Source organism: Protopterus annectens, chromosome 12.part0 (assembly GCF_019279795.1).
Source record: "Protopterus annectens isolate FY-2018-M chromosome 12.part0, PAN1.0, whole genome shotgun sequence".
NCBI classification, from domain to species: domain Eukaryota; kingdom Metazoa; phylum Chordata; order Ceratodontiformes; family Protopteridae; genus Protopterus; species Protopterus annectens.
The window spans coordinates 336211761-336237820 of NC_056746.1; the positions used below are offsets into that span (position 1 = coordinate 336211761).

The 26060-nt window shown below is 41.5% G+C and overlaps 1 protein-coding gene across 3 annotated transcripts in view; it reads left to right on the top strand.

Annotated features, from left to right (window-relative positions):
* The window catches only part of MRTFB (myocardin related transcription factor B), a 1455416-nt gene extending 1431013 nt beyond the window's left edge, over positions 1–24403 (top strand). For all 3 annotated transcript variants that reach the window (XM_044089410.1, XM_044089411.1, XM_044089412.1), the window contains exon 14: positions 23313–24403. In XM_044089410.1, the coding sequence (XP_043945345.1) occupies positions 23313–23842 (530 nt within the window). In that variant the 3' untranslated portion in view covers positions 23843–24403. The remainder of the gene's footprint in view (positions 1–23312) is intronic.
* The last annotated feature ends 1657 nt before the right edge of the window (positions 24404–26060 follow it).

Consider the following 26060-nt stretch of genomic DNA (forward strand, 5'->3'; position numbering starts at 1 on the left):
TTATTGCAACTTCATTGGCTAACAAAATATGGACCCCCTTAGGCAGGTGTATCTTTTGGATAACCATAATAGACCCATTAGGGATACAGTTCAGAGCAACAGTTCTGCAAAACAATCAATGATCTTAATTTGGAGACAATGAGACTTTCAGAAATGGTGTTAATCAGTTTTGACAAAAAAAAAAAAGATTGCTGTGTGTTCAATAAGACACTTTAGTTGCCTGTGGTTTATATCTCAGACATAAGCAAAACGTACAAATATGGACAAAGAATGTTGTTTAGAAGAGTTTGACATAAGACCTGAACTGGCTAAATTACTGTCAAACTGTCCTGCAGCTGCAGAAAATTAAGGAGTAACAGGTTATTTGGAATGAGAGATGAGCGAGAGTGAGATTTATATGGCAGACAGGAACATTAAAGTACATTGGCTGTCAATTACTTAACAGTCATTGCATACTGTATTACACAGGTAAGTGTAAGAAATGTTTGTGTGTGCACATGTTTGCGTATTTCTGGATTGCTTCAAAATGGAATGCCCACATTATATAGGTTCATAAGTAGGTACTAGGCTATCGGCCCAAGGGCCTACATAAGCCTAGCCAACAAGATTCCCTGGCTTACGCCACCCAAGAAAGTTATTTTCCTGTGCCACTGTTGAGCAGAGACACAGAAGTGATCCCCAGGGTGTATTTCCTATTTCCCATCCATTCATCAAGATTTTTCTTGAAGAGTGTAATGAAGAACTTTGCTTGACATAGATGGGTAGCCTGTTCCAGAGTATAGGATGTCTCTGGGACAGGAATATATCCCTCCAGCATGTCCTGTTTATTGTGGTGACAAGGTTTAGGTCCCTAGAGTGTGTAGCTGGGAGGGATTGGGATTTCTTTAGGTGTAGCATGTCCAACAGCTCTGGGTTTCACATAGCTTTATATGTTAGGCAGAGATCACCTCGGAGTAGGCAATATGCTACGGAGTAAAGCTGGAGGTTTTTGAGGCGGTCAGTGTAGGGCATTTGTTTGAGGCCAGTAATTCTCTTTGTGAGGTACTTCTGTGGCCTTTCCAGCTGCTGCAGATGTCTTGTGAGGTACATTCCAAAAGAGGCGTTGTACTCTATAATGGGTCTAATGAGTGTCGAGTAGAGGGGAACAATTACCTCTTTTTTCCTGGATGAGAACCCTTTTATGATGAGGTGTGCCACGTAGAAGGACTTCCTGACTACTGTGGTGATGTGACTATCAAAGGGGAGACTACTGTCCACCTGGGTCCCAAGGTCTCTTATCACGCATTCGGTGTTAAGTAGATTGCTGCCTATGTGGTAGTTCATGGGTACAGAGTTTTTACCAAAGGGGATGACACTGCACTTTTTGGCATTGAGCTTGAGGCCATGGCTCTGACACCAGGCATCTGTCTCAGCGAGGCCCTTCTGTAGGATGTCCACATCATTTGGGGACTTGACTATGGCTCCTAGTTTGCAGTCATCTGCGAACTTCGTTAGCCAGAGTCCTTCTGTGTTAGCCTGTACTTCAGAGAAGTAGATACCAAACAGGAGAGGTCCCAGGACGGAACCCTGTGGTACTCCACTTGTCACTGCTTTGAGGTCAGATTAGGAGTCTGCAACTTTTACAGTGTGGGTTCTGTCAGTGAGCCAGTTGGCAGCCCATCTTGTGAAGTTGGGATTTATACCTAGTTTAGTGAGTTTAGCTATAATTCCAGAATGGGGGATGGTGTCGAAAGCCTTGGTGAGGTCAAGATAGGCTGTATGAACCAACTTACCCTCATCTACGGCTTTGGTGACTGCCTCAAAGAAGTCGATCAGGTTCAGGAGGCATGATCTGCCTTTCACAAACCCGAACTGGGTGGGATCCAAAGTTTGGAGGTTACCAATTTCTTTGTTTATGAGTATCATGATGAAACATGATATTGCCTTGCAGACCAAGCTCATCAGGCTAATAGGTCGATAGTTCCCGGGATCAGTGGTGGCTCCCCCTTTGTGGAGTGGAATAACTGTTGCTGTGCGCCATTCAGTGGGCACAAAGCCTGATGCAAGGCTATTATTGAACATGGTGCTTAAGTGGGGAGCCAGTTCATTCTGAAGTTCGTGTAAAACGCAGCCTGGGATGTTGTCCGGTCCCATGGATGCTGTGTTTTTGGCTTGAGAGAGTGCAGCTTTTACCTGCATAGTTGTGATTACAGGGACTCTGCATTCTTCCTGTATAGATATGGGCCCTTTAGGGGGTGAGAAGGGGGGTAAAGTTAGCACTGAACCTATCTGCCGGGATGTTGGCAATATCAGTTGGTTCTGTAATTTTTGTACCTTTGTGCTGTAACTCAGAGCAGATATGGGTGTTGCCATCAAGATTCTTGACATAGCTATAGAATGCTTTGTGGTTGTCCTTGGAATTAGTGGCGATTTTGTTTTCGTAGCTACCTTTGGAGGTTCTTGTAAGGGATCTCAGCTTCTTACTGAGGCTGGCCAGGGAGCTCCTCCGCTCACGGGATTTTACTCTTTTTTTGCAACAGTTTCTTCCTTCTGTTGTACAGTTTGTTTATGGCAGGGGACCACCAGATTGGCTTCCTTTTTTTGGAGGATAGCGTCTTGGTTCTGTTTGGGCTAGCACAATCCATGCAGTTGTGTAAGTGCTTATAGAGTACATTTGTGTAGGATTCATCAGTTGTAACTATATTGTTCATCTGCATGGGTGTCATGAAGTAAATCACTTCTGTCTTAAAAAGCATGAAATTGACTTTGGAGAAATTTTTTACTGTGGTTTCCTTAATGGGGGTGGGGGCAGGATGTGGATATCAAGGGTGATTAGCTTATGGTCAGATCGGACCAACGAGGAGTTGGCTTTAGGTGTGGAATACCGGTCACTCATTGGTAATGGCAAGGTCTAGGATATTGTTGCCCCTGGTGGGGGTGTGGATAAGTTAAAGAGTTAAGATAAAGAGTAAGCAAGTGGATGGTGTGAAGTTAAACATTATGGTTGCTTTTATGGAGCTGGTCTTAAAGAACAATTATTTGAGTTTTGAAGGTGAAATTTTTCATCAGATTTCAGAGGTGGCGATGGGTGCCAAGTGTGCACCCATTTTTGCCAATTTGGTACTTCTCCATTGGGAGGAGACTTTTCTCTTCCAGTCACCCTTTTATGAACAGATTGTACTTTACAGTCAGTTTTTGGTTGACATACTAGTGTTATGGAGAGGGGGTGAAGACGAGGCAAGAAATTTTGTTGAATATCTCAACTCCACTACCTCATTTCTTTTCTTCACGTTCAAATGGAACAGTGAAACGATTGATTTTTTGGACCTGAAACTCACCAAGACATTGGAAGGGTTAGAAAGTAACATTTACAGGAAGGAAACTTACAGCAATTCCCTGTTGCATTTTTCAAGTTGCCATTCCCCTTTCCAACATAAAAGTGCGGTCAAGGGACAGATGGTCTGATTATCTCATTTAATTAGTAATAACAATACCTATCAAGAAGAGATGTACAATTTGATAGGAATGTTCCGGGCCTGGGGATATCCCTTGAAACTTTTGAAAGCAGTTAGAAATGAGGTGATGGGCAAAAGGGATACATCATTCACACCCATTTTGAATGGGATGGGTTAAACTTTTAGTAAAGGTATTGCAACCTCTGATTCTAGAGCACTTATCTTGAAATACAGTCACCAGGCACAGCAGGTTATAGAGATCATTAGAAGAGCATGGGATTTTTTGGCCTTTGATACTGAAATAAAAAATGAGTTAGGTCAGATGCCACGTGTAACATTTTCTAGAGGGAGAAACATCAAAAATCTATTAGAAGAACACAAGGCAGAACATAAATGCTCCCGTATGTATAAATGTGGGGCATGTAGATTCCGCAAATTCATTGATGATGGACCCTATGTTACAGTTTGGGGGCACAATAGGTCAATCCCCTACCCAGGTAGATGTTGTTGTAATTCCAAAATGGTGGTCTGTTTGGCAACATGTACAACATGCTCTGGTTTCTACGTAGGAAAAAACACTCGCAAGTTAGAGATAAGATTGCAGAACATCTAAGGGCCATCAAAAATAAAGACACTCATAATGCTTTGTATGTACATTCTATCAAATGTATCAATTTCAAAAACATTATCTTTTTTGTGATTGATCGGGTGCTAGAGAGTGAAAGAGGGGGTGATGACAATGTTAAAATTGAGTCCCTAGAATACAAATGGCAAGTTATTTTTCATGTTACATCTTTTCCGGGGCTCAACAATCACATCTCAGTTATGCCATTGCTTAAACAGAGAGCTATGGCTATTTAATGCTACTTAGATAGCGTTTGAGTATATTGTTTAAGGTATTCATTTTATTGTAATGCATTTTGACAACATTATAGATATAACATTTAGTCAAAATATAAATGTAATGGGTTGACCCTAGAATGTGTATTAATTTAGCTTGATTTATTCTATTTTATTTATATATTAGTTTTATGTAATATGTTTTTAAACAATATTTTTTTTGTATTTGGTATGTATTGGCTTATTAGCATATTTAATTAATTAAGGTGTGTGATAGGTGGATTTGAATGTGTGAAATATTTATAAGTGTTTGTGAAGTAATGCTCCTTGTACTCTGAAGAAACCTTTGATTTGCATATGGTGAAAGCGCTTAGTATTTTGGAGCTTGTTGTGAGCTTTGTCATTAAACAGCAGTCGGTGCAGTTTGTATTCATTTTGTTTTTTACTAGTTTTTACCCTTTTTGGGTTGTGTGTTTTATTCGTGTGGATAAGTTGATCCAGGGCATTGGAGTTTATGAATTCCAGAAAGCATTGAGCTAAGGAGTTGGTACACATATGTATGTTGACTGTAGGCAACTTGGCCACAGCAAAGGCAGTTGTGATAAGAAGTGCACCAACTGTGAATTGATTGTCCAGAAAATAATTAAGTTGTAGAAAAGCCTGCTAAAGTTGAAAATTGAGCGGTATTAGTGATGTGAACCACTTACTTCAGAGATCTCAAATACTGTGCTGACTCAGCAGTGGAGTTTTCTTACCCTCATGTGCAAGGAACGCTTCTGGTGAGCCCATTCTGGGTCCCTATTAATTTGACGAAGCTTTAGCTTGTCGAACTACAAAAGATCAACAGCTAAAGTTTGAAAGAGCCAAACTGCGAATGGCCAGCTAAGCGGATTTTTTTCTCAGGGAAAGAATTTGCTTGCCCGTTAATGGGTATTTGCCCTTTCCCCAATGTGGAGCGATCTCAGAGTTAGTATATTTAGTTAGGAGGGGTGTGGGGGGCAAAGCCCCCCACTTAATTCAGGTTGAAAGTTTTTTGTTTTGTGTAACGGCCAAGCAAATTCTTTCCATGGGAAAAAAGTCACTTAGCTGATCGTTCGCGGTTTTGACGTTTTGATCTTTAGCTGTCGATCTTTTGAGTTCGACAAGCTAAAGTTTCGGCAGTTTTAATAAGGATCCCCCATACTCACTAATAATACATTTGTCTGTATTAGAAACAAATTCAGTGGAAAGGTACTGCATTACGTACAATTCAGGAGATTTGCAAGCATCTAAACAAGGGGTTCTTAGGTAGAAAAGAAAATGTAGGGACACAAAGTTAAAGCATGAGCATATTAACGTTAAGTGTCAGTAGTATGAAGTCTTCTGTTGAGTGTATTCAACTGGATTAAAACATTTTACATTGCTATTTCTTTGTTGTAAGACATGAATGCCTGTTGTACAACAGGAACATGCGCAGAATTTTATAGAAGGACATAGATTTTGGTCCTTTGGGACAGTGATCTGCCTCTAGGGTTACCAGTTTGGTTTTCAGAAGAGAAGTTAAAGTTAAAAGCTGGTATGCTGTAGGACTATGGAGGGTTACAGTTATTGATATTTTGTGTATAAATCTCTTATTTGAAGACCCATCTGCACCCCCCATGATGCCTAAGTTAAGGAATGGTCTCAGGATCATAATAAAACATTGCTGAGAGATTTTATACAAGTGTGTTACATGTTAAAAAAGGAAAAAAGTTGGGACTTAAGAAAATGAAGATGTATGGCTTTGTAAGTGGTTAAAAAGTGAACATCAGTGGGTCTGAGGAATTTACTTATGCAAAAAGAATATTGAAAACAAGGACTGAATTCCGCTCCTTGGCATAGAGATATATACCCCTGACTATGAGTCAGATGACCTAAATTCAAATAGCAGATCAGGCACTGGAGGAGCTGCTAGGAAGATTAGGAGTGATCGGTTGAGACCATCTTGCTCATCCTGGGGGAAGGAGAGGTAATCCAGTGGGTTGTGCAGTGCTGTCAAGCAGAGGCGGCGGTGGTATTAAGGTCTGAACAGAAAATACCCTTATAACTTAATCTAATATGATGTGGATTTAAAGAGTAGGGGAGTGTCATGCAGTTCCCACACTGGTGACAGGTAGAGTCTGTCCTAAAAGACGGGCAGCCCTGGTCTGGGGGGGGGGAGGCAAGCAGGATCTTCATTTGTGATGTGTACATTTTCACTGCAGAAATGTGGCAGAAGCAGGGATGAGGTCAGGAACACATACTTCTCTATGGCTGCCTGAACAATGGCCCCCCTGTTGTCAGCGCTTGCTGGGTGCAGGTGGGACCTCAAGCACAGAGAATGTATCAACTCAAGTCCTCTGGGAAGGAGGGAGGATTATGGCCCGCAGACATCAAGGAGAAACAGAAACATTAGAATAGATTTTATTTTTACCATCTTCTTTCTTTTTCAGAAGCAGGGAGGTTGCATACTACAAGCTTTTCGGGCACAGGGCTTTTGTTAATTGAATTCGAACCTTCTCTTGTTCAGAAACCTGTAGGATGGCAAAAGATAGCATTGAAAAGAAGAGGTTTTCCCATGTTAGTCATGCTTGTAATATCTTTGTACTATAGTGTCTTGATTAAAAACCAAATTGCCTATAGAATAAAGGTTGTGATGTAATTGCTTAAGGGCTAGACAGCGACTGTCATAATCCAATTAAAAACAGTATATGAACAGTATATGATGAGGAGATCCTTTAGGGAAAGATGGATTTCCTTTTATCAAAATAACATTTTAGATTCTCAGTCCAGGAGGAAGTAGAAATATAAATGTTTTGGGAGAAAGGTGTATGTAGACAGAGTCCAGATCATGGTCAAATGGGGCCCTAGGAAGGGTAAACAGCCCCCCCAACACAGTCATTTCAGTGTCCCCTTACTTGTCTATCTCTCCTCAGTTACCATAAACACTGTTCAAACCTTTCTGTGTGCTTACTGTTTTCTTCTTTACTTTTACAATAATTTCACTTATTTGGATTTAGTTTAAAAGTTTTAATTTGAAACTTGTATTTCAAATTTTAATGAACGAACACTGATGGCCATTTGCTAAACAAAGCAAAACAGTTTCACATTAAAACACATTGGGTCACCTCACCCATACCACTCCACTTCAAGTTAACCACACAATTTCTTCGGACATGGTGCAGATTCTTTCTGCATCCTGAAATAATCAAGTATACTGCAGTAAATGGAAACGTTTTTCAGCTTGGGCAACTGCTCAAGGAATAGACCTTCCTTTTGTTACTGTTCCCCAGGTGCTTTTCTACTCCACTCACAACTCGTATTCTTTTCAAGTTCCAGTTTCTCAACCATCAATGTACAATTGGCCACAAAGGTGTTGACGCCCTTTCTTATGCCTCTCATAAGTTGTTTGCTTTCCTCAAAGGAGCCTTTCTATTCCATCCCCTGATCAGGAAACAGGTTCCTATGTGGGACTTCAGTTTTGCTCTGAAAGCACTGATAACATTTTACTGTTTCTCATGCCTGTAAATTCAGCCAGAAGAATTTCTGAGTTGTATGCCCTGTCTTCTTCTATACCTTACTTGGTGTTTCATAAAGCCAGAGTATCTTTACATACAAATTCATCTTTTGTTCCCTAGGTGGCAAGCAAATCTAACTTGAACCAGCCAATTCACCTAGCATTTTTTCCCAGTCTTTCAAACAGATGTGAATAAGTGCTTCACACATTAAATGTTCACCAACAGCTAAAGTTTTACATGCACAGAACTAAAACCTTTAGAAAAGATTTTCAGCTGTTTGTGTTCTTTGCTACAACATAGGCTTGGATCTAAAGTTTCTAAAGTCACATTGTCAAGATGAATCTCTGATTGTATCACATTTTGTTTATTCTGCCAAAAGAGTACAGTCATGTAAAGTGTTACCAAAACAGTAGATGTCCTTCTCTTCACTGTTGCAGTATTCCTTAAAGAAGGGATGTCCCTTCCCGGGCAGCCCGTCACTTAGCCAGTATAGAGAAGCTTGAAAAAGATCTTGTTTGCGCCATACGTCACATTTGTGATCCCCGCACAGAACGTAGGACATAAACAGAGTGTACGGACACAACTATCCAGAACTGAATTGCTCCAGAAGAGAACAATCATCAAAGGAGTCCATGTACATCCAGTAGGAAAAAGTGCAGAACAAACAAGAGGGGGTTGGAAGGAGGGAGTGAATACTGCAACAGTGAAAAAAAGGACATCTTCTGTTATGGTAAGATTTTACACAACTGTACTATGTCCTTCTATGTCACTGTTGCAGTATTCCTTAAAGAAAGGAGAATAAAAAAGCTCAAGAAACAGAATGGGAAGTGGAAGGCTAGAAGAGCCCTCAACAAACCCACATAAAATGGTTTCAGCAAAACCAGCTCTGGTCCTAGAAACCATATCCAGCGTATAATGCTTAGTGAAGGTATGCACTGTAGACAAAAGTAGCAGCTTCAAGGATGGAATAGGTGTCCAACCCTGTGAAGAAAGCACCATAAGAGGGAATGGCCATAGTAGAATGAGCTGTAACAGAAGCAGACAGAGACCTGCCATGAAAAGAATAGCAAAAAGAAATTACCTTAGATATTCAGGAGGAGGTGGTTTGCTTAGAAACAGCCAAACCCTAAGACCTGGATGAAAGGAAACCTAAAGCTGATCAGACTTAGTCTTAGTTTTAGCCAAATAGTACCTGAGCTGTGTGTGCAAATCCAAGGTATGCAGGACCCTCGCAGTGGCAGACTGAGGAGAAGGGAAAAAGGAAGAGAGTTGTACCAACTGGTTTAAGGACAACTGATTTACCACCTTGGGCATAAAAGTAGGATTAGTATGAAGGGCCACCCTGTCTCTGTGAAAAACCATAAAAGGAGAAATGGCCATAAGGGCATGGAGCTCAGAAATCCTCTGAGCAGAAGTAAGAGCCAGCAACAAAACAGTCTTCCAGGTACAAAGTTGTAAATAAGCAGAATCTGCAGGTTCAAAAGGCACCTGAGTCAATTTTTCTAAAACAAAATTAAGGCCCCAAGGAGGAGGAATAGGTTTTCTTCGAGGCCTAATATGCAGGATGCATTTAAGAAATTGTTTAACCTCAAAATGAGAAGTCAAAGGAGGAGTCAATGGCAAACAAGAAGAAATGGCTGATAAATGGGTCTTCACAGAAGAATAGGTCAAGCCAGACTGGAGCAACTCATACTAATAAGGGAGGACTAGAGGGACCCCCACTGAAAAAGGGTCCTGGTTATGAGCATGGCACAAGATCGAAAATCTTTTCCATTTGGACATATAAGGTTTTCTGGTTGAGGGTTTCATTGCCTCCTATAAAACCCTGAACATGTCCTCAGAAAAGAGGTGCCTGAAAGAGATCAAAACCCTATCACCCACAATGTCAGTTGCAGAGTGGACAAGTGGGTATGGATGAGAAACCCCTTGTCCTGTGTGAGGAGATACAACCAGTAGACAACTTGCGATGATTACCCCTGGCCAAATGCATTATGAGGGGGAACTTGTGCTGTCTTGGCCAAAAGGCAGTCACTAGCAAGATTTTGGGGAGTCCAGCTGAATCTGCTGCAGGACTCTTGGAAGTAGAGGAAGAGGAGGGGAAAGCATAAAGAAACCTCCCCTTCCATGGAAAGGATAGGGCACCTTATGTCCAGGCTAGGTGGCATGGCACTCTGGAACAGAAGAGAGGAAGCTGCCTGTTCAGAGGGAGGCAAAATGATCTACCTGAGGAATACCCTGCCAATGGACAATGTCTAGAAACACACCTCTCTGAAGCATGTACGTATTCATGAGCCTGTGTTTTGGACTTGCTCAGAGAGTCTGTCACAAGATGGTGGTCTGAAGGATTGTCTACTGCCTGAAGAGTTAACTGATAACTGAGAGCCAGTCCTCAAGCCTGAAGCGCCATCCAGCAGAGGAGGTAAGATTTTGTGTCCCACTGCTTGTTGACGTACCACATCACTGTATTGTTGTCTGTGTACACCTTCAGGGGGCCCGGAGAGAACATGGGGTGAAAAGCCTGAAGGCCCAGAATCAGAGCCTTAATCTCTTTGATATTGATATGGTCTGATTTCTGATGGGGAAGCTAAAGACCCTGAATGGCCAGGTGACCAAGAGATGCCCCCCACCCCATGTCTGAGGCATCGGTGAACAGCTCTTGAGAAGGAACTGAAGGCTAAAAGTGCCAGCCTGGGTTGAGAGTGAAGTGTGGAATCCACCACTTGAATTCCTTCTTGAGACAGGGAAGGAGAGGTACATTGAAAGTCAGAGGGAGACATTGCTGCAGCCAAACCAACTTGAGGTACCATTGAAGATTCCACATATGCAGTCTGGCAAGAGGAAGCATCAGAATAGAAAAGGCCATGAATCCCAGGGCCTGAATAAACTCTCTGTTTGGCATGGTAGTCAGGGGAAAAAGAGACTGAAAGAAGCCTGTCAGTGACAATACCTTTGTAGGTGGAAGAGAGGGCCAACATTTGCACCGTCTTTATCCTGCAACCCAGATACACATGACCCTGAGAGGGAGTCAGGATAGGAAGTTGATAGTAAACCCCAGACTTTGAAGAAAAGAGATGGTGAACTGCAGATCCTGCAACAGTCAACTAGGCGAAGGTGCTTGAAGCAATAGGTCATCTAGATAAGGAAGAATTTGAATGCCTTGGAACCTTCAGAAGGCAGTCACAGGAGCTAGGCATTTTGTGATTATTCTTTGGGCAGTAGAGAGGCCAAAGGGCAAAGCAGAGAACTAAAAACGAGAAATGTAAACACTTCCTGTAGAGAAGGTGAATAGGGATATGAAGATAAGCATTTTTCAGATCCAAGGATACCAGAAAAGCCTGAGGTAATAAAAAAAGAAACAGAATGTGTAAAGTAAGCATCTGAAAGGAAGGGATCTCGAGAAAGGTGTTGAGCTGGTAGAGATCCAAAATAGGTCTCCAAGTACCCTCACTTCAAGGAACCAGGAACATCTTGGAATAAAACCCCCATCCCACATGGGAAGAGGGGACAGGTTGAATGTTCCATTGGCTCAACAGGGACCTTAGAACCTTCAGGAGAAGAGGAAGTTGCTCTAGAGGAGGTTGAAGGAGCCCAGGAAAATGGAGGAAGAGATTTCCATACCAGGCAGTAACTCTGATGGATGATAGAAAGAACCCAAGAGTCTGAAGTGATGAGGTATCAATTTGGAAGACAGAGGGAAAGCCAAAGGGACAAAGGAAGGTGGTCTAAATGCGGGGTGGGGGTGAGTTGTCAAAGAGCAGCAGGCTTATCAGATAAAGGAGGTGTCAGGGAACAGAAATCTGAGAATCCTTAGCATAAGAGGCCTGCCTCCCACCCTTCCTGTCTTTAGAGGCCTGGTGGAGTTGCCTGCGAACAAAAGCAGATCTAGAAGGATAATTCCTGTAGAATTTAGGGATAGGAGTGACAAAAATATTTTTAAGGTCTTGCAGGGCTTTGCATTTCTCTTGAAGAGACTTAAACAAGTCAGCAGCAGCAGCAGTCCCAAAAAGATGAGTATTATCCAAAGGAGCATCCAACAACTTGGCCTTAATGTCCTCAGTACGAGACTGGAGATGAAGCCAAGAATAACACCTCATGACTGACCCAAAAGCTGCAGCAGTAGAAGAGACATCAGCAGCATCATAGCTGCACTTAATCGAGTGGTTAGCCACTTAAGAAGCAGAACCTAGAAAAGATAAGGTAGAGGATTTCCATCAGAATCAGGGAGGTCAGAGATACCTTGACAAGCCTGAGCAACCAAGGCCAGAGCATACCTGGTCATGTGGGTCTGGTAATTAATAGCCCTAAAGGCCATAGTAGAAGCAGTGTAAACTTTCCTGCCAATCCTCTCCATTGCCATGCTATCATTATCGGAAGACAAATGTTTGGAGGAGGGCAAAAGTTTAGAACATTTGTTGCAAGGAACTGACACCACAGCACAATCAGCAGAAAATCATCTAAATAAAAACAGACAATCCTCAAGAACCTTATGGAACCTATCCGGTTTCTTAGGAGCAAGAGACTGAGAATCAGGAGACTTGGAATCAGCAATGAAGGTATCTAACAAGGCAGCCAACACAGGAGGAACTGTCAGTGGTTTAGGAGTACCGACCTGAAGCAACTCATAATATCTTCTCTGAATGTCTGACACTTGAGAAGATTGTCACTTAAAGAATTCCATCATCTTAGCAATTGTGCCCCAAAGGACAATTCCTTGAAAGGAGACTCAGAGTTAGCAGAAGTCAAAGGCATCTGTGAAGTGTAAGACAGACACCTCACCAGACAGAGAATCCCCATCCAATGAATCTGGTTCCCTAGGCCATTTAGAAAGGTTAGAGGTCCTAGGAGGAGTGGGTGCTGAAACCCCTTGATGAGGCTTTAGGGCCATTAAGTCAGAAAACAATCACTGAGTAAACTCCTGCAATTCCCTTTGAAGAACCATAGGACAGATTGAAACATGCTTCAGTTTTTGTCTTTTCTTAGAAGTGAGATCAGCCCTGACAAATACTAGAGGTTCCAACCCTTGGTGAGATTCAAGAAGAGTACCCGGAATTTCCTCTCTGACCAATATCTGCAGAATCCCTCTAGGACCTTCCAAGATAATCAACCACTGTTTCCCCTCAACGTCCAGAGGAGATGCCTGCAAAGCTTCAGAGGATGTGTGAAAAGACGGATCCATTCCACTCTCCAGCAGTGCCACAGCATGAGTCCAATGTAAACACCGAACGATCTACAGAGCTATTACCTGTTTCTAGATGGAAGTCTTGTGGAGACTGTGCAGCTGAAGAATTGGACTGAAACCTCTTGGCCTCCTTCCCACCTTGCAGGAGTATCTCAGGGTTAAAGGATTCCACCATGGTACTTTGGGTTAACTGTCTAAGCTGTTGGTTTTCAAGGTAAATGGCCAGGGAAGACCAATGGCTTCTGAGTGTCTTAGGCACAAATGCCTTATAGGTATGAAAAGAGGTATGGTTGTGGAAGTGCCCAAACAAAAAAGACACTGTTTGTGACAATCCTTATGGGGAATCCACCTCCCGCATTGACATTTTCTCCTCTTGGATGACATGAACTCTAGGTAGTGATAAAAAATGCAAGACCAAGAAAGTAAATTTTTAAAAGAAAAACAAAAAGAAAAATTAACCCCAATGGGGCACTTATCTGGTGTTGCTAAATATTCAGTACAGCAACAAAATGTTCAAACCAGCTGGCAACAGATGCATTTGAACTGGCAGCAAAAGAAGTTCTGAGTACTTGCATCCAAAAATCCCTTTTATGCCTTATGTTCCGTGCGGGAATCATAAGTGTGATGTATGGCGCAAACAAGATCTTTTTCAAGATCATCTGTACTGGCCGAATGACGGGCTGCCCAGGGCAGGGCATCTCTTCTTTAAGGAATAATGCAATAGTGCTATAGAAGGACATCTACCCAACCATGAAAACTTAAGGGCTTACTCCACTGTGTCAGCAGCTACTTCTGCCACCTTCTTTCAGAATTCCTCAGCTGATGACATTTGTGCAACTACAACATGGTCTATTTTGCATGCCTTTGTAAAACATTACAAATTTGATGTGATTTCAAGAACAAGTGCTTGCTTTGGAGCCACTGTCCTTAAAGGATTCCTTTTGTAATTCCATACAAGTGTTCTATAGGTGGGGATTTTGACACAGTTGGATCAGATGGATGGGATGAATAGTATGTAGCGGTTATGTACTTAACATAATACTGGGTCCTTTCATCAATGATTGTCTGATGCCATTTTGGCTCTCATGCTGACCTGACGTACTGTGGACAAGCTCTAGTATTTGATTTGTCTGGCTTCTTACAACAGCTTGAATTTTCTGTAAGTAAACTGTTTTTTGTTCTTTAGCTGAGACAGTCTTGTTAAAAGTAGAAGCCAAAGCACTTACAATCAGCCTTGGTGAGAGCTTGGCTGTATTGCAAAAACTCTTGTATCTGATTTTAAATGGTTTGTATATATCTGTTTTACTGGTTGGATGCTATGCTGATGTTATGTTTAATTAATTCTATATATCACTGGGCCAAAACATTTTTGTGTCTATTTTGTCTCACATGCTAACCTGATATACTGTGGATACAAGCTATGGTATTGCTTTGCCTGGCTTCTTACAGCAGCTTGAATTTTCTGTAAGCAAACTGTTGCACCAGAGATACCAGTATGATTCTGTCAAGAGTCCATATGGGTGTGAATGGCCTGTGACATACCTCTCTAGACCATATAAAGCGAGACATTGTAGACCTCTCTGAATATGTGTCTGAAACTGATATGTGCCTTGCGTTGAGCAGCATTCTACCTTCACCATGGATGATGCCATAGTATGAAAAAAAAAAGAGTGATTACAACAATTGGCTTAGTTTCTGGTCTCAGTCCAGGGTGATTCATTTTCTGTCAGCCTGGGAGGACATGGTCAACAGACCACATTGATTTGCCAAAGATGTCCTGCACCCATCCCCCCTTGGCTTCCTGATTGTGGCTAAAACTTTGTCCACCATCTTAGAGCCTTTTTTTAGGCAATACCAAAGTGGCAAACCTATCGACCTAGCAAATAAAACCCAAAGGAACCTAAATGTGTTACTTCTCAATGCTGGGAGACTTAGTAAGAAACTCCACATCCTCCGATCTCTCCTCAGGCTGGATAATATAGACATCTGTGCCTTTACTAAGGAATGATTTAAAGCCACAGAAGTCAGTGGCACAGACAAGGACTAAAGGTGGAGGTGTCTCAGTCTCCATTACAACAAGTATATCACAAGGTTAAATAGAATGATACCCTGGAGTTCATCCAAATGCACATCACCTTAAATAGAGTCCCTTTCAATATCTTAGCAAAGCTATAGGTTATGATCTATTTAACAAGAATCCCACAATTCTTATCTAGACTTACTAGAGGCAGTCTCTAATCAACCAAACACAGAGACTAACTACCCCTGTGTAGACTTGGAAACATAATCTGCCTCCAACTTGCAGGCACAAAGTTTCCTGGACTTTATTAACACAAATGCTGTTGATCAGTTAGTGTGCACTTCAACCAGAGGTTCAAAGATACTGGGCCTAGTTCATGCTAATATGGGAGCCCCCCCCCTTGTGTCATGTGCTCACTGGTGAGGTCTGATTACAAAGCTGTGTCATTCAAAATAAAAGTCAACTTGAATATCCAATAAAACCTCTTACAGTTAGGAACTATTCTAAAGCAAACTACATCCTATTAAGTGACACTTTGTCGAAGTTCAGTGCCCTTCCTAACCCAGAGTTCACAACAGCCTATGTAGAATTATTCACAGAACACTCTACAAACATGTAAATGGCTGCATAGAGGCTGCTGTACCTACCAGAAATAAGCCCAAAACAAACCACACTTGTGAAACCCTAATCTTAACAGTGTATAACAACATAAGGAAAAAAAGTCATGGCCACAGTCAGAAAGCACAATTCTCATAATGACAAGAGGTCACTAATTAAACAGGAAACTAAGGGGACTAATTCAATCCAACAAGGCCAATTATGAGGTCAAGAAAGTCAGAGAAAGCAACTCTCATAATAAGAGTTCACTAACTAAACAAAACAGGAAACTAAGAGGACTAATTAAAAACTGACAAGGCCAATTATGAGGTAAAGATAGCTTCCCAGGCTAAAGACAACCTCAAGGCTTTCTACAGCTATGTCCGAAACATCAAAGGTAACACAACAGTGTTCAGAACTGGTAGTAAATAGTACCACCTTCACTGAGAAGAATGATGTAGTGAATCTGCTGGCTGACAAATTCAGCTCAAACTTCACCCATCCAATCATGTCTGCCACCCCTCGAGAAATCCTTACTAGGATACCCCCCAACTATCAGAAAGCAGCAGGTCATAGCAGCAGTAACTAAGGTTAAAAACTCAGCCTCAGTGGGGCCCCCACAATATCCCAGGTTTCCTTCTGAATAGCCTGAAACATGAAACATGACCTATCAGGACCACTTGAGTCACTTTTAAACTACAGCCTCAAAACAGTTTACTTACCGAGCAAATGGAGGACAACAATGGTTATCCCCTCCACAAGGGTGGAACATCAGCTGAGCCTGGAAGCTGCAGAACCATTAGTCTGACTAGTGTAATATGTAAAGCCACAGAGTGAATTATCATGGAAGTGGTCAAGAAAGACATCGGCACCCTGCAGACACCGGACCCATCCCAGTTTGATTATGTCAAAGAAAGGTCATACCTACTTAACCTGGTAGACTTTTTTGAGAAGGTAACAGAGACAAGGGTGAAGGGAAAACAGTGCATACCACTTACCTATACCTGGCTTAGGCATTCAGTACAATACCCCACTCAGGTGTTGCAGACAAACACAACTGAACTAGGCATAAATCCGTACATAACTAGCTGGCTTGCCAGCTGGCTCATAGATAGGACCCAAGATGTAAGGATTGGTGAGACCACCTCTGTCAAGAGGCAGGTCACCAGTGGACTACTTTAGGTCTCCAAACTGGGCCCACTCCTGTTTGGCATCCAATTTTTGGAAGTCAAGGCTAATGCCAAGGACCTCTGGCTCACCAAGTTTGCAGATGACTGTAAATTGGGAGCAATTGTAAATTACCCTCTTGACACGAACATCCTGCAGGAGGGTTTAATGCAGACAAATGAGTGGTGCCAAAGTCACTGATTAAAACTCAATGCAAAGAAGTGCATTATAGTGCCTTTTGGGAAAACATCCACCCTGGCAGATTACTCCTTTGGTAAGACACTGCTAAGAATTGACTCGGTAGTTAGAGACCTTAGAACATATGTAGACAATAATCTGGTCTTTGATCAACAAATAGCCAAGATAGTAAGAAAATCATTCTATTTCGCCCAACTTATAAGTAAGGGTATGGCATCCAGGTCCAAGGAAGTTGTAATACCACTCTACTCGGCAATTATCAGACCTGTCGTTGAGTACAGTGCCCCTTCAGCATGTACCTGACTAGGCATATGTAATAGTTGGAACACCCCCAGAGTTTCCTCACCGAGCATATCCAGGATATTAGCACACTGTCTTATATACATTGCCTTAGAGCCCTGTCTCTGTACTCTGTCCTACAGGTTGTTGAAAAGTGGCCTGTTCTTGGCATATGTAGCATCCTTAGATCCAACCCTAATGGAGCTTTTGCACATCTGCAAAATAAGCAGCACCAGAAACACTAGTTTCAGGAATTTTAACTTTGCTTCCAACATAAATACAACATGCTGGTGAGACAGATGTGTCTAAAAGGATTCCATGCTCCTTGGATAGGCTCCCCATTCATGTTTAGCAGAGACCATCCCTAATCCTATTCAAATGTAACCTTGACCATTGGATGCAGAATCATAAATTCATCCCTATGCTGGCTCCCATGTCTGTTATAGATAGAGGCTGACAATAAACAATCCCTGACTAACATAACCCCCCACACATAACTTTTTAGCAACCTCCTAACATGCTCCTCCAATTAAGATGCTCATGTTACAAGGGGATGCAGTTGGGTTGGGTTGTGTGGCTAGGTTTATAAAGGCCGTGATGGTTGTTTGCTTAGTGTACACCTATGAACCTTTGGTATGGCAACCTTCCCTCAGTCCATCATCCAGCATTATCACAAGTACAAAAGTACTGTATATATTTAGATCCAGGACCCTAAGGGAATCTGTATTTCTCTGCTACCGATTGCAGCCCTTCACCACAAAAATTGACCACACACAGCAGTTCCTATAATCGACTAGCTGTAGCAGAATTGAATGTATCAAAATTACTTTCATCAGATATCTGGAGACATCTTCCTAAACAGCTTCACAAAAAATAAACAAGTGTGGAGGCGCAAATCCTCCAGCACCTCAGTGTGGGAAAATGTGCCCCCCCCAAGCAGCTAATGTCAATGCACAAACACATAGAAAGCTAAACAGCTGGTAATATGTAATACTATTTCACCTGTTCCATGCTTGTATGATCAGTTTGACTACTCGATGACTGGTACAGTTGAAGAGGGATTCAGTCAGTGGAAGTAACAAAAAAGAGGAGAGTCTATGTCTAACAGTGCAGTCAATGCAGCATCTTTTCAGTTAACACAGTTTTAGCATGCCTTCATACTGATTGTACAGGGCTTTTCCCAAACTCAGACAGTGGAACAAACAGTAATTGAAGACAACAGCATTTTCTCCTTCGGCACACTTCAAACTGTAGACTGGGATAAGTCCATTAGTTTCTCTTTTGTAGGAGAGCAGCAGTTATCTCTCTTCCAAGTTACAGTGACATCTTCCAGACTGCCTTCTTCACTCATAAGTCACTCCCCAGAGACTCCTGTCTGTAGGCCCAGAGGCCAAGAATTTGATTCCCTCAAGAGTTAGTGGCAGTAGTAATAGCCCCTGAGGCAGCTATTCCTTACGAGTGGTCATGAGGAGGCGCTTCTGTCTTTTTTGCCTGTCTGCTTCATACTCAGAAAGTCTACATTTCTCTTCTATGATGCACCTTATATATAGCAAAGGTATTGCCAATAGATAAAGCACCACAAAAAACTGTGTACTTCTCAGGCTATGCAGTCTCTACGTCACACTGTGTGCATGTGTGCGTGAATTTGTCAACAGAGTGTGCTGTTGTCTTTTTTCATCAGAAGCACATTTTGTCAATTGCTGAGTTTCTTGAATGAAAGAATGTCGACTGTTCCATTTTGTGTAGGGGATGTGGTTTGGGCTACAGTGATTGGTTGTGTGTTAATGTCAAACCTTTGAGTTATACGAAAGTGTGAGTGTGGGTGTTTGCAGTTTATGGTTAGAGTAAGGCCTAGGTAAGGTAAAGCACCCCCATCCCCCACCCAGTCCATCTAGCCTTAGTCATGAATGCTAATCCTGTCCAACACTACATGTTACTGTATGAAAAATCCTTTTCCTCACAGTATCACTATTCAGAGAGTGTGTGCCTGGTGCTACTGTTTTAATTATCTGATCACAAAAGCAGAACATTTGTTTTCACTGTGATCAGTGTAGTGTTTATTGTTTGGTTGATTAAAGTGAGTGTTAACATGCATAAGTCAATTTAATCACTGTTAATGTTTCTGTAAATTAAGATTTTATTACAGAGTCATAGATTCATAGATGTGTACTAGGCCAACAGTCCTGGAGCCTTTACAAGCCTAGCCTATAGAAGTGCTCTGGCATCATGCTGCTGTTAGTTCCCGGTGTCTCTATCAAGGAGAGCCACTGGAGTAATCCCTGGGGTGAACTTTGTTTTTCATCCACTCATCAAGATTTCTCTTGAAAAGGGCCAGTGAGGTGTTCTGCTTGACATGTATGGGAAGTCTATTCCAGAGTATGGGCAGTCTCTGGGTTATGAACCTGTCCCTCCAGCATGTTCTGTTGATTGTGGTAATGAGGTTGAGGTCCCTGGAGCATGTGGTGCGGAGGGATTGGGATTTCTTTAGGTGTGACATTTCTAACAGGGCTGGGTCAGACATGGCTTTGTAAGCCCAGCAGAGATCGCCTCTTAATAGACGATATGAGACAGAGAAAAGCTGGAGTTTTTTGAGTCTGTCCATGTAGGGCATGTGTTTAAGGCCTAGGATCCTCTTCATGAGGTACTTTTGTGGCCTTTCCAACTGTTGCTGGTGTCTAGTGAGGTACATGCCAAATTGGGCCTTATACTCAACAATTAGTCTAATGAGGAAAGAGTAGAGAGAGATGATGACCTCTTTCTTCCTGGATGCAAAACCCTTGGTAATGAGATGTGCCACATAGAAGGACTTTCTGACCACAGTGGCAATGTGGTGGTTGAAGGAGAGGTTGCTGTCAACCTGTGTCCCCAGTTCTCTTATAACACCTTCAGTGTTCAGTGTGCTACCATCAATGTGGTAATTAGTGAAAACAGAGTTCTTCCCCAAAGGGAATGATGATGCATTTTTTGGCATTAAGCTTAAGGCCATGGTTTTGACACCAGTCGTTGGTCTCAGTGAGGCCTTTCTGAAGGATGACTACATCACTTCGGGAGTTAATAATGGCTCCCAGCTTGCAATCATTGACGAACTTGGTCAGCCAGAGTCCCTCCATGTTGTCCTGGACTTCTGAGAAGTAGATGCCAAACAGGAGAGGACCCAGGACCAATCTCTGTGGGACTCCACTTGTGACTGGTCAGCAGTCTGACTTGGAGTCTGCTACTTTCACACTGTGGGTTCTATCTGTGAGCCAGTTTGCAACCTACCTAGTATTATAGGGGTTGATGCCTTATTTGGTGAGTCTATCAATAATTTCTGAGTGGGGAATGGTATCAAAGGCCTTGGTCAGATCAAGGTAGGCTGTATGAACTGCCTTACCCTCATCCACAGCTCAAAGAAGTCAACCAGATTGAGCAGGCATGATCTACCCTTCACAAAACCAAATTGCATGGGATCCAGAGTTTGGAGATTCCCTGTATCCTTGTTAATTAGGTCCATGATGATGCGCTCCATAGCCTTACATATCAGAGTCATTAGGCTAATGGGGCGATAATTCCCAGATAAGATATTCATATATCTTTAAGTTTTGTAGCTGTTTTTATAAAATCTGTTGTGTAGATTCTGCACTGTTTTTGTTGCCTGGTTTTGCACAGGGACAATTTTCTCAGTAACTTTGCAGAAGTTTGGCCTCCAGAAAGAAAAATTACTCAGTTGTGGTTTCATCAGCTTTCTCTATTTACACTTAGAACTTTATTTTCATTTCTTTTTCCTCATACCTTCCCTTCTACTTCCTAGAATCCCACCACAAGCTTTTCTTCACTTTAATTAACAATTTTTTGATCATCAGATGTAATTATGCAGAAGAGCCCATCTGATAAGTTATACAGAAGCTCCTTTCCATTAATGGTTATACAGAAGTCTCTCTTCATTATTCTTGTACCTGGATAGAACTAAATATATCAGAAAGGATTCATAGTTATTCACATCATTTCTAGAATGAAATTGGGCACCATATTCTCTAAAATTACTTTGTTATGGTGGTTGACAAAAGATAGAGCACATTTTTTTCTTCTGTACATAGAGCTCACTCAGCCAGGGCAATGGCTACTTCTCATGCATTTTTCAGGAATTCATCCTTGAATTGTGTTTGTGCAGCAGTTTAATGGACTCTACTGAATACTTTTGCAGGATACTAATGGGCTGGAGTTGATATGCAGATCCAGGTCTTTCATCAGGGCCATTGTTATAGGGGGTCTGTTCCCATGAGGATGACCATTCAGGATGATAATGTTGGGTGTCTTTTCTGCTGATTGACAAGGCTAGACCTCCATGTCTCAGTTTTAAAGAAAGTAATGTAGTTGCTATAACATTATATCTGGATGATCTGGCCCATCCTTGTCAACATACCTACCCTGCTTCACCCTGCCTCAGTGCAGACACAGAGTAGTAGGATTAGTTATGCTGTATTTGTGTCTGAACTGCTTTAGTACAGCAATAGGGATCTCAAGAGGAAGCGTTTTGCCAGAGTATTATGAGTAGAAAGGGCCTAGTAGCCCAGGAAAGTTTGAGATACCGAGCTGACGAAAGGCCCCAGATGTTAGTCTGTTTGCTTAACAAGAATTCACCTGGTCACCCAGATGTACTATCACGGCAGGTGTATAACTTTTAGCTTCTTGGAGACTTAACTAGGTGTGCACTGAGGAGTGTGAAAGGCTTAGAAGTACCAAAAAAAAAAGAAAATTAGCCAAGTCATATTATATATTACCCCTCCCCCCCCTGCCCTGCAACGACTGAGACTGTTGTCCCTGGCTCCCATGCTTACCCATCCCTGTATCCTTCAGTTGCTCCTGACTGGGTAACAGGATGTTACCTTTCACTAGGTGGTCTCAGAATCTTCAGGAAGTTGATTTCAGTGGCAACTGTACTAGGCCTGAAGATTGGGGGATTGAGTGGGGAGTAGAAGCATAGATCTTATGAGCCACCATACCATGCCTGTGGAGACACCTACTACAGTGACATGAGGACATCATCACTGTGTCATTCACCCCTTCCCCATTAACCCTGAGATGCCATGTGAGGCTTCTGGTCTCCATAAGAGTTTACCCAAGCATCAGGTTCACCCTTGTCCTCATCTTAGGATAGGAGAGTTGGCCATCAGCTGCTTCATCCAACCCCCTCCCCTCGAGTGGCCCTACAAGCAGCTTGAATCTGTCCCTGACCACAAACAGCCAGCAGTGCAGATGAATGCATTGCCTCTGCACCGTCAGGATAGCTGCTATTGTAAGGATAATTTTAGGGGAAACTGATATACCCTGCAATGAAGGAACAGTGTGCTTAATATGTGTTAAGCCACTGGTCTAAAGTGAGAAACCTGGGTTTGAATCATGTTGTGACTTACTTGCACAGTGTATGATAAAAACCAAAACCAAATCCCTTTGGTTCACATTTTACCCAAAAAAGATGCTTATGCTCATTTATACCCATTTCTTAGCTGTTTATTACTATACATTAATGTTCTGCTAGATGAATAGTTTAGGTAGTCTCACAGTGTCTTTTCCTTGATTATTGATTATCTGCAGCATACTAAAAAGCTACTAAACAATGTGGTTTCTGTGTAGTTCATTTTCAACATAAGATGTATTTATATTTATTAGTTTGTTGCATTTTTTTTATCAGGATTTTCTGACTGGGCCATGCAAGACCACTTTTCAGCAGAGGCCCAGGGAGAAAAGCTCCATTAACATAAAATATTTATAAGTACATCATATTTGAACTAGCATGACAATTAGGCAAAAATGTGTCAGATAAAATATTTCATAGTTACATAGAGGCATACGTGCAAAATGGGTTAAACATAGTACAATACAAATCAGTTAGAGATGTGTAGTAACAGGTAAAGGAAATGCTCCTCTGCTTCAGGTTGCTGACGAACACTGATCCTGGATACACTATATGAACTTGATAAACAAGAAAAGTATAACAAATTATGATAAGTAATTCTACTGAAGGGTATTAATAACTGTATTGCATGTTTATTTACATTGTGTTGCTTCCTGTACAAACTCAAAATTCCTTTGTTTTTCTGCAGAGATCTCTCCTCTTATTAAAGAAGAAACCCCTCCAATTGCCAAGATGAGGCCAGTCACAGCTAGCATTACTACAATGCCGGTGAACACAGTTGTGTCTCGACCACCACCACAAATTCGAATGGCACCTCCTTCAGTGTCACAGGAACCTGTAACCAAGCTAACCATTACCCCAGAAAACCAATTGGAGGCCTTTCTTGATGGCACATTATCTGCTGGGAATCATGTTCCTCAACTATCTATCAGTCAAGAGGAGACAGACTCACTTTGTTTGATTGAGGACTTCCAGAGTGATCTGCTTAATCCATCCAGTGTACTGGATCCACCACATTCACCTATGGACACATCTGACTTGCACTTCACAGCTGACAGCTGTTTGACCCTTGATCTCCATGATACTAATTTGGACAGCATGGAGTGGTTGGACATTTCTGTGCCTAGTTCTTCAACAGGCTTCACACTTGGCTCTTCTACCCACAATGTGTTCTGTAGTGACTTTGATCCTCAAGATCTGCAGCTGCAGTGGGACTAGTTGACCAATTCCTTTATTTGGAAAGATGCCTTCACTGAACTGTTGTGATGGAGTCATTTCTCAGAAAATTCCTCAGATCTTCACTAGTGGGCACTGATACATTAACTTTGTGAAAGACATGAAGAAGTATCCATATGGGTTTCCTAGCCTTTATTCTCATAATGGGCCGAGACTTTTTCTTAATATATATATATATATATATATATATATATATATATATATATATATGTGTGTGTGTGTATAGAAAGAGCGAGAGAAAGAGAAACAGCGAGGGAAAAAAAAAGAATAACCAGTGTCCTCTGTTAGGAAGGCATCATGTGGAAATCTGGAAAAATGCACAAAATGACAGCTGGCTTCCTTCATGGTATTGGAATATATGCCCCAACTTTCTGATGATTTAGAGCTTCTAGAATTCCTAAAACAGGACTCTTTGAAAGCATATTTCCACATTAATGGTTTACCACACAGTGCTACGAGCAATCAATTTAGGGAAAGGTGAACACTGTAAATTTTTGCTACATGACTGTTGTTATAAGTAGCCTGAGCCAGGATACACTGGGAGGGGGGTGGGGGAGGGTGGAGGGAGGAGTTGTGGTGACTGGAGACACTGGCTGGTTCAGTGATTTTAATCACATTTTCTTGGGTCTTTTTAACTTTTGAATTAATTATTTTTGTCATATTCATGTTTTGTGACTCATTTTGGGGCCTTTTTTTATTCGTCTCTTTGTTTCTGACTTGAAGTAGTACATTGTACAGTATTGAAAGGTTTTCTGTCTACTTGTAATGCTTCAGTGCAACTCATTTGCTTTCTAAAGGCCAGGTATTTTGAACACATTGACATTAAAGAAAAACACTTTGGGTTTTGTCATCTTTATTATGTATATGTGGCTGTTTTTACACTATTGTTTGTCTTGCATGTAAATAATGTTTGTTTTATATGTGAGTCTGTGTGTGTACAGATTTTCACATGTAATATATGAATGATATCTTTATATACTTGTGTATGTATTTGCTTTACATGTACGTGTGTTTGTGTGGGTGATAATCACCCACATACAAACACACACAATTTCAGAAGGGTAAAAAATATTGTGTTGTTACCGTACATTTTAAAACACATTTGCTTAATTTTAATACAGTTTCAGAATCAGTTTTAATACAGTTTCAGAATTATAGCAGTTGCTTGCATTGGGTTTATGTGAAAGTTTTATTTCATTTGTTAAGGATTTTAGTACCCTGTACAAATCACGTCTTTCTTGACGGAATTTGAAAAACACATTTCACTGATACAGCTGCACTGAGGAACATCAGCATAGGAAGGGAGTGACTGATGAAATGTTTACTGTAGTATTTTCTGGCATTGTAGATTGTGGTGGTGTACATAACTACATTTATATGTTTAATTATTTTATATGTATGCACTGAGTTACAGTACTATAAAGTAGATAGAAATCTATTTGATATTTTTGAGGGGGCTGAGAACTATTGACATTTTATAAGTGGTTCACACCCTGCACCCTGTAATTGTCTCTTTACACTACACATTTCAGGGAACTCTACAGTTTTAAGTGAGCAGAAAACTACAGACTGATTGGAATTGTTGCTGTAGCTAGAAGTAAACAAAGGCTAATAACATTATCACAGTACAGCAGGAAGCAACATATATGCTGTAGTAGGTGTCCACATTTTGATGGTGAATAGCTGCATTTGCTTGTTCAGTTCACTGAAGTGAGAACTGTTTGTAAAACATCTTTAATAATGTTCTGAAGTTGCAAGTAGATTTCCTCGTAGGAGAATTGGATTCTCTGTTGTTCTTTTTGTGTATATAAGCTGCTGATTTTGCAATGCTGCTGTCTCAACAGTGTCACAGAACAAGTTTCTGTCATTTGATATGATTTTTTTAAAGTTATCCAGAATTTCATTTCAGAGGTAGGGGACTAAAACATGAGTAGATCACGTGAACCAGGTGATTGTTGTCTGCTGTCCGTATTTTTTGTGTTAAACATCCAGGGGCACTCCACACTAATCTGGAGGATTTTGTGTGGGTCTGTCTGGTAGAAATGATTGAAATAGGAATTCTTAGTTGACCAAAGCATGTTTCTGATTTTTTTCTTTCTTGTGTGAGAATTTCTTGCAATGGAGTCTGTTGCCCGCAGGGGTCATAGCCGCTTTACCATGATGGTACTGGAGTGGTGGTTCAGTAAATGAGATACATATA